The following is a 15,804-nucleotide window of genomic DNA, read 5'->3' on the forward strand; positions in this document are numbered from 1 at the left end:
GATTGGCTGCGTAGCGTAAGTGAACCGAATCGTATCATTGGCTGGACACCTGTCACTCACTGAGTTACGTTGCAAAATAGTACAGAAAACAAAATTATTATTATTATTATTGGTTTAATTGATTAGATAAGATTAGGACTAATATTAGATATTAATTAATACGTTTATGTTGAATTTTATTTTATGCGCTGCATAGATTTTCTTGTGCGCTGAGAATGTGCGAGCAGTGCGCGATTGCTCAAGCGCGCAGCTTAGAGGGAACATTGGTGGTCAGTCAGTCTGGCAAAAAAATTGGCCCACGGATATGGAACAAGATTAGAGCCCTGAGTGTCTCATCATTTGTCTCACAATTTTGACTTTCCCAAAGATCAAATTGTGGCGTATATGGGTTTGGGGTAGAGCAATGACCAAAAAACGCTCAAAATGCAGACTTGATGTCAGTGTTGTGATTTACACCGATTTTTTATATTTTCTACGTTACTTTTTATCATTATTTTCAGTGGGTGGTAGATTTAGAAGCAAGGACTGTGGTGTGTGTTATGAGAACCCTCACAGCACCACACTTTGTTTTTTCCAGGGCAGTTTTCTGCCTGGTTCCAAATTGTAGAGTTTCGGTTTAATAAATCTCAAATGACCTCCACTGAATTTATTTACTTTTTCGTTTATATTAATTCTATGTCTATCCCCCTTTGTTTAAAAGCACTTTGGGCTGCATTGCTTGCATGAAAGGTGCTTCACAAATAGTTAATATTATATTTACAAATCTATCTCAGAGTATTGTTTTATTCACTATTCTTTTATATATATATATATATATTTCAACAGTATGAGTTATTTTTGATTTTCTACTATATATATATTTACCCAGAATTCTGACTTAACTCACTCAAATGTGGTCATCTCTCAGAATAAGACTAATCACTGAACTCACATTCATCTAGAAACCTGCTTCATGCATCACATATGGGGTTAGTTTTGCGGTTTAAACACTGGAAACGGGGGATGCTAGCAAAACTAAACTGGCAACCCCGGCAGCCGGTTTGATCAGTAGTTACTGAGAGGAAGATGGTGGGCTTGGCGACAGCAACGTGCTCGAAACTCCGTCCCAAACACTTTGGCAATTACTCACTCTCCCAACCTGGTATTAGGTATAGATTAGCGGGGGACCATCACAGATAATACATCGTGAAAACTGTTGAAGAAAGTGACTTTTTCGCCATTTTTTTATTCCAACACTGGAGAAAGCGGGGAGTTTGCTGAGCGTGCTCGGTGGTTGGTGCTCGTGAAGGACGCTAGCCAACGTTAGCCGAAGTGTCAACAAAAGTGTGAGAGAGGGTGTAATTCTGTGAAATGTACCTAGCTGTCAAGATAAACCACGGAGAACACACAGCCCGCTGCTGCTGCCACTTTCACACCTACTGTCAAATCTGTGAGGAGTAGACTTCACAGTTTGACTGAAAGCAGGCTAACTTTCGCGAGCTAACCTCTGCTAGCTTTGTTGTGAACTGGATCGAAGCGCGACTCAAAATGCCACGGAGTAAAAAAGGGAAACGTGGCTCCAGCAAGCCGGGTAAGTGTATCAGCCATGCTAACTCACCAAGAATGTAATGCCTGAATATGGCATTTACGATTGAAGTGCTAATGCTCGCTGTAAAGCTTGTATGCAACACCTTTCTCGTTAAGCCACACTAACCTAACGTTAGCTGTAACAGTTACATTACTGGTCTGGGTATCTTTTCCACGTGGCATGATTTAAAAACAGCGATAACGTCACAGCTGGTTGCTCCTCTAACTTTAGCCACTTGACTTAAATAGGTTTTCCAGACTGCCATGTGGCTCATAGTGATGTAACGTTAGCTAAGCTTGTGTTTGTGACATTTATGTTGAAGCCACTCACTATACTGTGTTTATACAATAAGTTAAAACATCGTTGAAGAGCTGAAGAAAGTGTGATTCGTTTACGGTTAACCGATAATATCTGCCAGCGTTCAGGGCCCTGATTTGCTAAAGCTACACTTGCCGGGTTAAAGTTAACTGTAGGTTATTTTTAGCAGCCATGTGCTGCTTAGTACAGGTAACGTAACTTTGGAGAAACTGCGATGAAGAGGACCAATGTGTGCAACAACAGGGTCTTTAATTGCACATGATTCGAGTTCGTTTTCGTGCAGTTAAATTGCAGCTCGGAATACACAGTTGCACGTTTCAATCGTTGTACAGTAGTGTTGCGGACCATGCATGCATGCGCCTGTAAGGGTGTTACAGACATGGATGTATATAAAGCCAACAGTGACAGCCTCCTCACGTTGCGTGGAGTTACGTAACCCGGGAAATACACGCACGCGCTAACTCTCATATACAGTTTCGAGAGATATAGATTTCTGCTAATTGCTTTACAGATTAAAAATAGACTCATTGGGAACTATAACAGACATTGACTACGATAAGTAGTATTTGCACATCTGTGTCAATTGTATGATTCAAGCCTTCTGAGTTTTCAACATTGTTAATTATGCATCAGTATTTTCTCATGCAAAGTTCCAGGGAAATGGTGCTCACTTCTGATGTTTTCTACCCCGTCATGGTCATCCCTGCATTTGACCTATCTTTGCATTCATTCCGTCCACCATTCTTGCGCCACTCTATACACCCTTTACCCATCCATTCATCGTCCATACGCCATCTCCAGGCTCTCTTCGTCAGGAGGTTCTTCAGCTGCAGCTGTCGGCTAAAGCCTCGCCGAAAGGTAACTCCTCTGACACTTGACCCCAGCTTCGCGTCCCGCTTAAGGCTTGTCCAGGCGCTCTTGAACGTCACTACAGTGCATGCCGTAAACCCACTGGCCTCTCTCGTGCTAAACTCCCCGTGTTGTTTTTCCAGCTGCACTGACATGTTTAAACTTCACCCTCCTCATACATTACCTGCCCTGGCTGCTCACTTTACTGACTGACTGGTTGACTTACTCACGGCCTCTTTGTGGGTTTGCAATCCCTTCATTGCTTGAGTTTCTTAAGTCACCGTGCATGTCATGCTTGAACACGCCCTCCCCCACCATCATGCTTTTGATGGCTGTTTAAAACACAAACGGCACATGACTGTAAAGAAAGTTTACCCACACTTACGATTGGCTGCTTTCATCTAGTCTTGCATCGGCACCGTATACTTTGCTTAAGTCCGAGTGTGCACCCATCGCACCGTTGTGGTTGAAATCTCTCCGATCAGCCAACCTCTTTTTCTCACCAGAAAAGTTTGGATTCATGCAGTCGTTGCTTCCTGGAGTGACTTGGTTCTCTCTCTCTCTCTCTTATGTGAATACATTATGTGCATATCGTGCCAGTGTGACATTCTTGACACTGTTTTCAAATGGCCTCACTGCACGATACACTGAGGAGTTGGTTTGTTTTGTTATTGTGTCGTCATTATTCTTTGTGGCTTCCCCATCCCACATTGCCTTACTGCTGCCTTGTGTTTATTTCGTTTTTAATACTTGTACAAGTGACGTTTCATTGATTGGTTGATTACGAGTTCAAATCTGCAAGTTTCCACAAATCTCTACAGATGGCAAATTGGACAGTATCTGATGTTGCACTTGCGAAGTTGTCGTTCGGTAACAGCTTGTAGAGAGATCACAGGTTAATTTAGTATCCCAGCTTGTACTACAAGGCCACGGCCAAGGGACTCAAACTACCTCCAGCTCACCCCTTTGGCTTGGACTTGGGATTTGGGTCCGTCAGCAGATCCTCTTCCTCGGTGATTGCTATGTAAGCAGGAAGTAGCAAAGCGGAGGCGACGCGTGAGTCGTGGCAGGGAGCTCACGCTTATCATAACTGTGCTGTGTGTGGGCAGGTCTGCGTGGGAAGCCATGTAGCTGTGTGTTTGCGTAGCTTTAAAGTGACCTGTTGAGCCGCCGGTGGGTCAAGGATGATGACTGGGAAATAAATGACTGATACAGGCCCGCACCTGTGTTCTCTCCTCTGCCAACGGTAGCGATGTGAAAGAGAGCGGCTGCAGGAATCAGAATATTACGTAAGGAAGGCAGGGTTGTCAGGGCTGCATTTAGGTTTATCTTCTGGCAATGAAAAGCTGGTTATCCAGTTCAGAAGTACACGCTAACTTACAACCAGTGTAATATGCTGACGTGAGTCAAACGGTAGCTATTAATTGGACCGCAACTATTGTGTCATTACAGTGCAGCACAGGTCTGGCATTGATTTAATTATCCAGTCAGCTCATTTGTAAAATGTTTCAAAAGCAGCAGCCAACAGTAACGTGTGAAGGAGTTAAAGCTTCATTGTTCAAACAGGTTTAATCAGTTTTTACTGCTACGGTCACTATTTTCCTCGCAATAGCGTTTTCAGAAGAATACATTAAAGTGCATTGTGGTAAATTAGTCACACACAGCAGACATTCAGCTGTATTTGTCTTGTGGCTGAAAACATCTTCCACCCTGGATGCTTAACTTTTATAATTAAAAGAAAAACCAGAATAGCAAGTCGGACAACGACAATTGAGTCTTCTCAGTTTACACGTTATGAGCTCAAACGTAGTCCTGCTTCCAGTCACTCATTTTGAACTCTTCTCTGGACTTGTCATGAGCACAGATGGATTTAGCTGAATAATATCAGACAAAATGTTGCTAGTTGTCATAGTTACAGTATATTTAGCGTCGAGCCTGTTGCTATTGTCTGATAATGTTTTTCATGGGGAAAGTAAATTGCAACTACAACTTCCACGTGGCATTGCTGCAACACTCAAAGTGACCTCGACTGTCCTGGTTGACCTGAACACACACACACACACGCACACACAGTCTGACCATTCTGGATTGTACACACTGAATGAATGAATAAGTGAATTGCCTCTCTGGTCTCCAGTAATCCCCCCCACAGTAGAAAGTCCTGAGCCAGCAGGAACCCTGCTTAGCTTAGCTTAGCCTGCCTGGCTCTTACCCCGTGTTGGGCTCAGACTCGGTGTAACGAACTGACATACTACACACACACACACAGGGGCGGAGCTGTGTGGAAACAATAACAACACAAATTACCGCCCAGTATCAATAAACACATAGAATATCCTTCTGATTATCCTGATTATTAACACCGTGATAATCAGACCCTGCAAACTGCAGAGGTGTAGCTTCCCCAGATACGAGTCATGTTTAAATATAGTAAAGTTTAAATATAGCATCGTCGGTGGAGTCCAGTCAGTCTTGTGTAGACACTTTGTAGTTTCTCAGTAGGTGGTTCGATGCTACATAGAAGACGTCTGTCTTCTATGTGACGGCATTCTAGTGTAAAGTGTTTCTGCTATTTTGTCCTCTCTCCCTTATTATCCCCTCGCCTCACTGTTTCCCCCTCCGTCTCTTCTTCTGTCTCCAGGTGTTAGAAACGGGGTGAAGGGAGAGTCCGGTGCCAGCGATGACGAGCCGACGTCTGATATTCTCAGCCACTGCAGCAGTGCCAGCGAATGCACTTCTGTGGTGGAAGAGGCCGTAGGTTTGTACATAAATGCAGATAATACATACACGTTTATTTATTTTTTGATGATGGCCATGGTACTGCTTACATACACGAAAGGAAATGAACACAGCCAACATATTACTACATTTCGCTTCCTAATAGCATATTCATTACATTACATTACAGTTGTTTAGCAGACGCTTTTATCCAAAGCGACTTAATATTCAGATTCTATCACATTCGCTCACCGTAGGAACAGCTACGGGAGCAATTTTGGGGTTGAGTCTCTTGCTCAAGGACACATCGACATGCAACGAGCCGGGGATCGAACCACGATCTTCTGACTGAAGGAGGGCCCCGCTCTCCACTAACGCACATTCTTTGGTGTTGGGACAGTAAAACTCGCATGACCCTAAATCGAAGCATTACAGTTGAATACAGTTAACCAAACCCTGTGTGTTGACTTGCCCAACACAGGAGGGGAGCAGGTGGATGAGCTGACGGCCCAGGAAGAGACAGATGACAAACTAAAGCAGTGCATAGACAACCTGATGGATAAGAGGCGAGTGTTGTTTCTTTGTCATTAGAAATAGGAAATGTCAGGAATGAACAGAAAGACATGCAACGTGATGCTGCAACACCAGACTGTGAGAGATGTTAACACATGGTCCCCTCTCTCTGTCGCTCGGTCTCTCAGCGCTAAGACGCGTCTAGCAGGTCTGGAGTCGTTGCGACAGGCCTTCTCCTCCAGAGTGCTGTATGACTTCCTGACAGAGAGACGCCTCACCATCAGCGACTGCCTGGAAAGGAGCCTTAAAAAGGGTAAGGGGAAATAACCTGCTAGTGCATACAACATTTCATCCTCTGTCTCCCAAGGTGGAACAGCAACGCAGTCAAAAACAACTGCAGTTTAACAGATTAAAAAACCCTTCTTTTCCCTTTTTTAGGTGGCGTGGAGGAGCAGGCAGCGGCGGCCACGGTCTTCACCCTGCTCTGTATCCAGCTGGGGGGTGGAGACGAGGCAGAGGAGGGCTTCAAGATGCTTCGCCCCATCTTCACCGCAATTCTAATTGACAACAGTGCCAGCGTAGCAGTCCGCCAGAGTGTGAGTCATCACATAAACATTCTCTGATATCTTTCATTTCCAGAAACTCGTGGAAAAACATGACAAGACGAGCAGAAAATAGAACCTGAAACGCACGTCGGCTCGCACATATGCACGCCATGTGCAAATGCTGGATCCTAAATGAGTTACACGGACTGCAGCTGAAAACTCGGCAATGTGACAATAACAAAGCCAAAAACATCTGGTTAAGCGACTAGTTCAGGCATGGGCAAACTACGGCCCGTTGGGCCTTTTAATCCGGCCCGTCAGATATTGGTACAAAATTGCCCAAAGTATAATAAAGACTGGGGCTGGGCAGTATACCGTTTTTTTATTTCCGGTATGGTATGAATTCTTCACACACCATTATACCGGTGCACAGCCGAAACAACTGCTGTCTGCTTTCAACAGGCAGCTAAATGTATTCTTTTCCGCTGTCAGCGCTAGTTGTCTTATATGTATTGAGAGGGAACTCTAGTAGGTCTTAACTCTAGTGGTCATAACTTTATAACACAACAATTAACAACCCACAACTAACGCTCTTTAACAGAGAAAAACACCAGAGCACACAACAGTCTGACACATAAACAATTTATAACACTAATAATTGTACATTTCTAAAATTTCACCGCCGAACTGCATGCTCGGTACAGCTCGCTTGCGAGCCTGCTAGCACAACAGTCTGCTAACAGCTGGGAGAGGCTCCGTCACTCCAGTAACGTTACATTAAAGAACAGAACAGAGCGATGCAGGATGAACAAAGACAGACTGGAGATGCACCGATAGAGTTTGACACATATGCAACACTGATTACTGTGTCATATGCGTGGTATTTGTTATAAATGTACATTGGTGCAAAGAGGGTGATAAGAATCTGTACAGGGAGGGGCTTAGGACCCAGGGGAATGTAGGTGAATGAAACAGGAAGAAACGGAAGACACTCCACACAAACAGCTGTTCACCGCTGGTCAGGATCCTGCAGACCAGTGATGTGTATGATCCCTTCAAAGAATCAAACTGCTAAAAAGACCACAGTCATTAACCTTTACACAAAAAACTCTGTGTCAAAAATGACTGCTTAAATAAGGAAGTGCCTGATAAAATATGCATTTATGCAATAAAAAAATACCGTGTAAGATCCCAGTTAACTGATGAACACCTCAGATCTGTTCTGAGAATTGCCACAACCAAACTGACACCAAACGTTGACGCACTGGTTGAAAAGGGTGACCAACAACACTGTCCCCACTGAAATTAAATGCAAGTTACTTTTTAGGACATGGCTTTTACTTGTAATTTATGTTAGTTCGCACAAACACTCCATTCATCTGCTACTGGCCCGGCCCGTCTGTCAAATTTTAAAACTCAATGTGGCCCCCGAGCCAAAAAGTTTGCCCACCCCTGTACTAGTTGATTCAGTGCAACTTCTGAAAAGCACTTCTTCCACCCAGCTGACCTCACTCTTCCTGCCATTGTTGTAGTCTGTTGAGGCAAAACATTAACAAACCATAAGAACTTCAGGGTTGACGAGGCTATTTGAATAACAAATTGCATTAGGATCATGGTAGCAACTCTATTGCAATGGTCATATGAGCTTTGATGTTGCAAGCTTAGCATCTGGGTAATCCCTGCTTCGCTCTTTGTCCTTGTTTGAGTAAATGTCTGGTTATTTGACTTTCATTTTTCTCCATCAGTGTGCCAGAGCTCTGGGGGTGTGCTGTTATGTCTCTACCTCTGAAGAAGGAGAGGTGAGAACAACTTGCTCTCAAAGGCTGAATCCATCATGATCTCATTACTCTTGTTTGACTGCTAGTGGTGCACATAGTTCTGTTAACCTGTTGTTACCTCCACACACTACAATATATCATGCAACAAAAGCCTTCTGCAAAATCTCCCAGATAAAATCCTATCAAATGTGCTCTATTATCTGGGATAATGCAATAGTGGTATTGATCAATAGTGTTTGTTATACATCAACAGCTCGTCTTCTCGTCCCTCATTTCTCTGCCTTCTTCCCCTCAACATCTCCACTGAACCTCTCCAGGACTTGATCAAGTCGTTGCCCCTGCTGGAGAGCGTGTTCACAGCGTCTTACCCCAACAGAGAGGGGACGCTGCCCACACCCAAACCCGGCAGTCCAGCCCTACACAACGCCGCCCTGCAGGCCTGGTCGCTGCTGGTCACCCTCTGTCCTGCGTCTCGACTGGCTGTGCTGCTTGACCTGTGAGTGGAACAAACTGTGTCCAAACTGTTCTGCGTCAGTTTAGCTCTGTTTTAGTTTGGTGGTTGTGACATTTTGATAAATCCCAACAGCGGTTCTCTCCCTCTCTTGCCCTCTCTGTAGTCACCTCCCCAAACTGCAGGCGTGTCTGCAGAGCAGTGACGTCAACTACAGGATAACAGTGGGAGAGACCATCGCCCTGCTGGTGGAGCTCAGACGAGATATAGACGAGGTGAACACGCGCACACACACACACACACACACACACACACAATTGAGTACCTTTCTTTTACCATTAAACCCATAGCTGTTGTATTTCTGGTCTTAATATGAGATTTCTATGCTACAATTGTGTCTCTTGTGTGTAGGACTTTGAGGTGGAGGACAGTGAAAGTATGTGTGAATGTCTGAAGAGTTTAGCCACAGACAGCAATAAGCATCGAGCCAAGAACGACCGGCGGAAACAGCGCTCCGTCTTCAGAGACGTGCTACATTACATCGAGGTTTGTTTCATAGCTGCAACGATGATATTTGTAGTGAATGATTCTACTTCTGTATTAATAAAATGGTTCCTAAGATTTCCAGTTGTGTGACTTTGTGATGTTTCCTCTCTGCTCCTGCAGAGCGAGGACTTCACCGAGGAGACGATCAGGTTTGGAGTGGAGAGCGTTTACATCGACAGCTGGATGAGGAGACGAATCTACGATGCCTTCAAAGAGATCCTGGAGTCCGGAGTCAGACACCATCTACAGGTCAGCAAACACACTGGTCCTTGGTAGGCAAGATGACTTTACACAGTTTACTCCATTACGTTCTCCATATTTTAGAGGCTGTTGAAGGTGAATAGGAGATTTTCAAAGCTGTCATCTTGATCCACTCATTTGCTTCCCCACAATTGTTTTTTGACTGTTGAAGGTCTCGCCATTACATAAACACAAAACGGCAAAATCAATAGTTTCACAGTTGGACACAATACTTAATTTCAGTGTTTTTGTTTTTTTGTTGTGGTGCAGTTCAACCCACTACTGAGAGACATCTTTGGCCTCGGCCCGCCCCTCATCCTGGACGCCGCGGTCAAAGCCAACAAGATCTCTAGATTTGAGAAGGTAACGGCATCTCTTCTGCTCACTGCAACAACCTAACCCCGGAGTGTGTCATTGCAATTTTCAGTTTTGCATTTATGCTGCATCCTTGTTCAGCTACACGTGGCGCAAAATATAGAAAGGCATCCAGTGTGATTACAGCTTGAGAAGAAAAACATTGTTGCGCTCATCTGTTAGTCTTCTTCTTCAACAGCATCTTTTCAACTCTGCTGCCTTCAAGGCCAGGACGAAACAGAGGAACAAAGTCCGGGACAAACGGGCCGACGTCATGTGAGAGAAGGATGGGGATGGACCGACTGGATGGTATGCAAGGAACTCCTTGAGCTATAATGATGCCTTCAACACTTCAGCTGACATAAAGACTCAACAAACCCTCAACGGGGCTTTTCACTCATGCTCCTTACTTTTAAACTAATTCTCGAGATTCAAGATGGCCAACATTTATATTATTAGCTCCCACTGTTGAAGGCAATTTCACTATTCCTCCTCGCAGCCGTTCGCCTTTTTTAACCATCCATTTTCCAATCATCATATTTCACAAATACTGGGCAAGGCAAGTTCATTTGTACAGCACATTTCAACAACAAGGCAATTCAAAGTGCTTCACATAAAACCATTTAAAAACATCAAAACACAAGGCAAAAAAGGAGATTTTAAAACAATTAAGAAACATTAAAAATAGTCATTTAAAACACAAAAAAGGAGTGTAAGAAGTAAAATGCAGAAATGCAGGAAATTGATTAATATCCTTGAATCTGGTTCACTTAAGGGAAGCTTAATGTTAAGGGCAGTTTAATGTTCGAGCATAAACTTCTGTGACAAAAAGGCACAAACAGCCACGGTGACATTCTGGAAAACTCTTCTCCACTGTCGGCTAAATGTTCCTCATTATTCCCTCGTTCACCCTCTTGTCTTTACACCCAGAGTGGCTACTTCCAACTGCCAAAACCAGAAACTGACTTTACAAACAATGTGACCTAAAAGAACGTGTGTGTGTGTGAGAGAGAGTGTTTTAATTATTTTTTAAATTAACATCATGAAATAAAACGCATACAAAACACAAACAAAAGATGCCTGATTAAGGAAGGTAATGTCATATTTGTATTGATATTTTTTGAGAGGAGAAAACGTTTTAACTATTTCTGGTGGATAATTGTAATTTATTATAAGAGCAGTACTGTTTGATTTTTAAGAAACTTTAAAAATGCGAAGAACTGTTTCCGGACACCAATGAATGGGGAATTTTTGTCATGTATATTTTTTAATGCAAGTGGGTGACTCGTACAATCTATCATGTGCATGCATTGCAGATAGACTGCATAGGGATTTGTGGTAAGATGTGTACTTGAATCATTAGATACATTTTAATGATTTCTTTCCTCTGAGCAGTAAATACATACAGGCCACTAACCAAAGCTGCTGTTCACATGTTGAACGGGTTTGTTTGTAATGGTGGTTCAGCTGTTTTTGGTTATACTTAATTTAAAAATGACACTTAACAGTTGCCTGGGAATTTCAGTACCTTGGTGAAAACCTCATCAGCTTTCACAGTTTGTGCTGTTGAAGCAGGTCTGACCCCCTGGACATGCTACAGCAGCACCAAACGGACTCATCAGGGGTTCCGGTGTTACGGCACATGGACAGAAGATGGATCAAATGAAATAAAGATTATTTAAGCATGTTTCTTTTGTCTTTTGTAATGTCAACAAATGTCGTTGTGTGAGGAGATGGTGGTTGTTTCTGTCCTGGAAAGACTGGAATTTGGTGAATTCAGAATCAGAACTGTTTATTTCACCAGATTATGTTGCACATACAAGGAATTTGACATGGTGGATGGTGCACAACAAACAATCAACACAGTGCAAAAAATAGATATTAAAATACAAAATAAAGTGCACAGACAAACAGTACTTTAAACAAGTGTAATTACTTATCAGTTGGGAAATTAAATGTTCATGCAAATATTGAACTTACCGGTAATTGTATTATTATCTTAAGATGGAAAGTAATGCGATTTTACTATTATGACAACCTAAAGAAAAAGTCAAAGTTTGCTTGATGCACAGACATGACAAGCTGTAAATTTGGACAAAGATTTTTTTAACAAAAAGCAGGAGTTTGACAGATTTAAGAATGATGGTGAATGTTAAACATACTTAAATAATAAAACCGGTGAGTGGACACAATAAATTCTTGTCGTTTATGGTCTGTCAGATAGTCGAGCAAAGATACAAATTGGAACAGCTCATTGCTGTGAATTTAGCTTCCACAGCTTGCAGATTCTACTCTGCCATAGATTGTAAATGTTGATTTGAATATTAAGTTCTGAAATGTTTCAAACTAACACTCCCTCATACAAATGCGATAGTTAGCAGACACTCAGATCTCGAGAGACAGCGAGTGTGACCACTGACAGTGGCAAGCGTCAGTCAGGTCAGTGTCGCAACAGCGGCGCTAAACACTAATTTGTATCCGTTATGGGAAAGGCAGGACTTTTAACAGCCACTGTCTTTGTGAGTTTGACAATTTATTGAAGAAAATTGAATCGACTCAAACTGATGGATTCAGTCCTCTCTCCGACCATGGGAACTTCACTGATGACAATCATTTCTGGTGGAAAAATAACACCAGTGTTGTGCTTTAGTCTCTACACAGTGTAGTTTCCTCAAAGTAACATAGTGACAGTATAACATGTTAAAAAATCTAAAACACATTTAATTAAATTTAAAAAAGGCTGGTACATTATATATATTCTGAAGTGAAATGTATAATGTAAAATCCATACTATGATAAACTGATTTACGGCAGCTGACCTGTCGCTCACACAGTTGACGAGCTGCTCGCGTGCCGCTGTTGTGACACCTAACTTGACGCTTACAGACGAGCGACTGCGGTGCCAGTGACACCAGGAGGATCTCGGCGTTGCTGGAGAAAGTATCAGTTAGCTCCATCTGTATGTCTGGATAAACATGTCTGAATGGGCTCTTAGCCCTTCACCTTTTTCCTGGATGTTTTTCCTCTGACTCATCTCCCGGTAGCCTACAAAGCTATTGAAGTTAGCTTAGCATGCTCGATGGAAACAGACCGACGGGGACCGGAAGTTAGCAACACAGCGCTAGTCAGAGTTTAATGGAGAGTAAACAGTGTTTCTGTCGTTGTGTGAAAATGTCTAAAGTACAAATGCTTTGAACCGAGTGGACTCTGTGTTGTTTCGCTTAATTTAAAACGTCCGGATTGTCTGCTGGTGTCCTACGGAGCTAATGAAGTTAGCATGCTAGCAGGAGGTGGGCGGACCCGAACATAACTAAGAAACACTGCGCAGATCAGAGTGGCCAAACAAGGTTTCGAGGTTAGTTTGTCTGGAGGAAACGTTTCTGTGATTTAGTGAACATGTCTCAAGTCCAAATGCTGAGATCGCTAGTCAACCAGCGACTAACTGCAGCTGCTGAAGATATATTTGGTCTGTTTGAAAGAACGGTAGCAGAGTACGAGGAGAAACTTTATCGTACAAAAGAGGAGAACGAGCGACAACGGAAACTACTGGACGCTGTTTTCAACCCTGTAGTCCGGAAACAAAGAGCAGGTTGGTTCACTTTGTTTATTCTCTCAGTTATCAAACACTGTTTACGCTACGGCTGCTAACTTTATAAGTTAGTTTGGAGTGAGATTCGGTTACAATGAATGTTTCTCTTCTTCTGATCTGTTCTCTCAGCTTCTATATGACAGAAAACATTTCAGTTTGTTCTCTTTGATAACACCACATGGTTTTTGCAGCTTGTTGAATTCTAAAATGGTTCATATGTTCATGGTCACATACGAGTTGATTAAATGATTATATTATCTGGTTCCATTGATAACATCCAGCTATTATCACAACACATATACACAAAATCATCACAGAAAACAGTACTGATTATAAATCAACAAACATATATCAAGCAATTACAAGCATACCACCTAAAAGCAACAAATCATCGTGTGTGTGTGTGTGTGTGTGTGTGTGTGTGTCTAGGAGGGGGTGGTGGGGTTCAACCTTGACCTATAGGTTCCTGAGAGCAGTCTCTAGACAACGTTTATTAGTTCAGATTGTGTCATTGTTGTTGTCACATTTCAGTTTCATCATCTTTACATGGATGTTCTCTACGGCGGACTACCAAGGTGGCGTGCTGTTGGTTTAGAAACGGAGTGCACCTATGATGCACGTCCACGGTTATATTGTGGCTGCTTCTGAAGGTTCTAGCCACTGTTGGCAGGTTTATGTACATTAGTCAACTATAACTGCCCACAGTTGACTTTTTTGCCATGTGACTATTGATGACCTCATTGCTGCTTGTGTGTTGTGTCTTTACAATTTGCGTCGTTATGTCTGCTTGGTAACTGTGCACAGGGAGTGTAAGAGGGATTGATGGCAGGGAAAAAAAAGTATGTTCAGGAGACTATTTGCTCAATACTAACATTTCTTTGTAACGTCTCTGTGATTTCTGTTTCCCTGCAGAGGTCCAGCAGCTGTTTGTGGTAAAGGAAGAGGTTCCCTCTGAGCAGCAGGAGTGGAGCTCCAGTCTGGACCAGGAGGACCCAGAGCCCCCACACATTAAAGAGGAACCGGAGGAACTCTGGACCACTCAGGAGGGTGAGCAGCTTCAAGGACTGGAGGAGGCTGATGTCAAGTTCTCATTCACTCTTGTGAAGAGTGAAGATGATGAAGAGGAGGCTCAGTCCTCACAGCTTCATGAAAGACAAACTGAACAGATGGAGACAGAAGCTGATGGAGAGGACTGTGGAGGACCAGAACCATACACTAACTCAGATCCAGATAGACATCAAGGACCAGATACTGATGAGAAGACTGGAGACTATTTTGTCACTGATAACAGTTATGATTGGAAGGGGACCAGAGAACCTCAGTCAGGTTTAAACTCTTTGACACCTGATGAAGTTTCCGTCAGTGATTCAACATGTAGTGCTGGTGAGAAACGTTTTAAATGCTCTGATTGTGGGAAAACAACTGTCAAGATTGCAGATCTGAAGCAACACATGAGAATCCACACAGGAGAAAGACCTTACAGCTGCTCAGTGTGTGAGAAATGTTTTACTTGTAAGGGAGTTTTAAAGAGACACATGAAAGGCCACACAGGAGAAAAACTTTACAGCTGCTCAGTGTGTGAGAAAGGTTTCATTTGTAATGGAGATTTACAGAAACACATGAGAATCCACACAGGAGAGAAACCTTTCACCTGCTCGGTTTGTCAGAGATCTTTTAACCAGCGTTCAAATTTACAGAAGCACATAAGAATCCACACAGGAGAGAAACCTTACAGCTGCTCAGTTTGTAAGAAATCTTTTAACCAGAGTTCATCTTTACAGACACACATGAGAATCCACACTGGAGAGAAACCTTTCAGTTGCTCAGTTTGTGATAACAAATTTCGGGACAAGTCAGCTCTGAAGGTACACTTGATTAAACATACAAAAGACAACCAGCTTTAGTGGTTCTGTTTGTATACAAAAGGTAAATCTGACACACCACATGGCACATAACACAGGGGGAAGAACTCTGGTGCTTTTTATCCCATCTTTATTCAAAAGCATGTTTTAATTTGAGAGTGTTGCTTATTGATTCCATGTTCAGATTTTGAATTGTTTCCCTCAAAGCCCTGTCCTCACACACAATTAGCCTCCGCTTGCGATTAGTGACACAATAAACCTTGATCGCTGTGAGAGATCCATGCTTTGTTGAAATTAATAAATTGTTAAATTGCCAATATGTCTTGTTTCTTCAGACTTAAATCATCCAATCCACCAAACAACACCAAATGAGAGTCAGTGGCAGAATAAGCTGTTTGGCATTGGCAGAGATTTGGCAAATTTTTCATGGGCTCAACCCAGATACTCGGCTCTGCTGCTCATCCCACAATTGCA

General features: G+C 42.8%; 2 protein-coding genes across 3 annotated transcripts; both read left to right on the top strand.

The window, feature by feature from the left end:
• The first annotated feature begins 950 nt into the window (after window positions 1-950).
• On the top strand, window positions 951-11,566 carry ifrd2 (interferon-related developmental regulator 2). 2 transcript variants are annotated; one of them, XM_079273270.1, is made up of 13 exons: window positions 951-1,570; window positions 2,687-2,743; window positions 5,376-5,492; window positions 5,934-6,018; window positions 6,154-6,278; window positions 6,404-6,561; window positions 8,256-8,309; window positions 8,606-8,784; window positions 8,906-9,014; window positions 9,151-9,285; window positions 9,406-9,534; window positions 9,796-9,888; window positions 10,079-11,566. In XM_079273270.1, exons 1-13 carry the CDS (start codon window positions 1,528-1,530, stop codon window positions 10,157-10,159), a joined length of 1,365 nt encoding a protein of 454 aa, XP_079129396.1. In that variant the 5' UTR covers window positions 951-1,527; the 3' UTR covers window positions 10,160-11,566. The 2 variants fall into 2 exon arrangements, with proteins under 2 accessions (XP_079129396.1, XP_079129397.1); XM_079273271.1 differs by lacking the exon at window positions 2,687-2,743.
• Window positions 11,567-12,779: 1,213 nt separating this feature from the next.
• LOC306780880 (uncharacterized protein) lies at window positions 12,780-15,640 on the top strand. Its single transcript, XM_079273397.1, has 2 exons — window positions 12,780-13,468; window positions 14,381-15,640. Exons 1-2 carry the CDS (start codon window positions 13,276-13,278, stop codon window positions 15,370-15,372), a joined length of 1,185 nt encoding a protein of 394 aa, XP_079129523.1. The 5' UTR covers window positions 12,780-13,275; the 3' UTR covers window positions 15,373-15,640.
• Window positions 15,641-15,804: the final 164 nt, after the last annotated feature.

The sequence above is a fragment of the Melanostigma gelatinosum genome (assembly GCF_949748355.1).
Source record: "Melanostigma gelatinosum genome assembly, chromosome: 8".
NCBI classification, from domain to species: Eukaryota; Metazoa; Chordata; class Actinopteri; order Perciformes; family Zoarcidae; genus Melanostigma; species Melanostigma gelatinosum.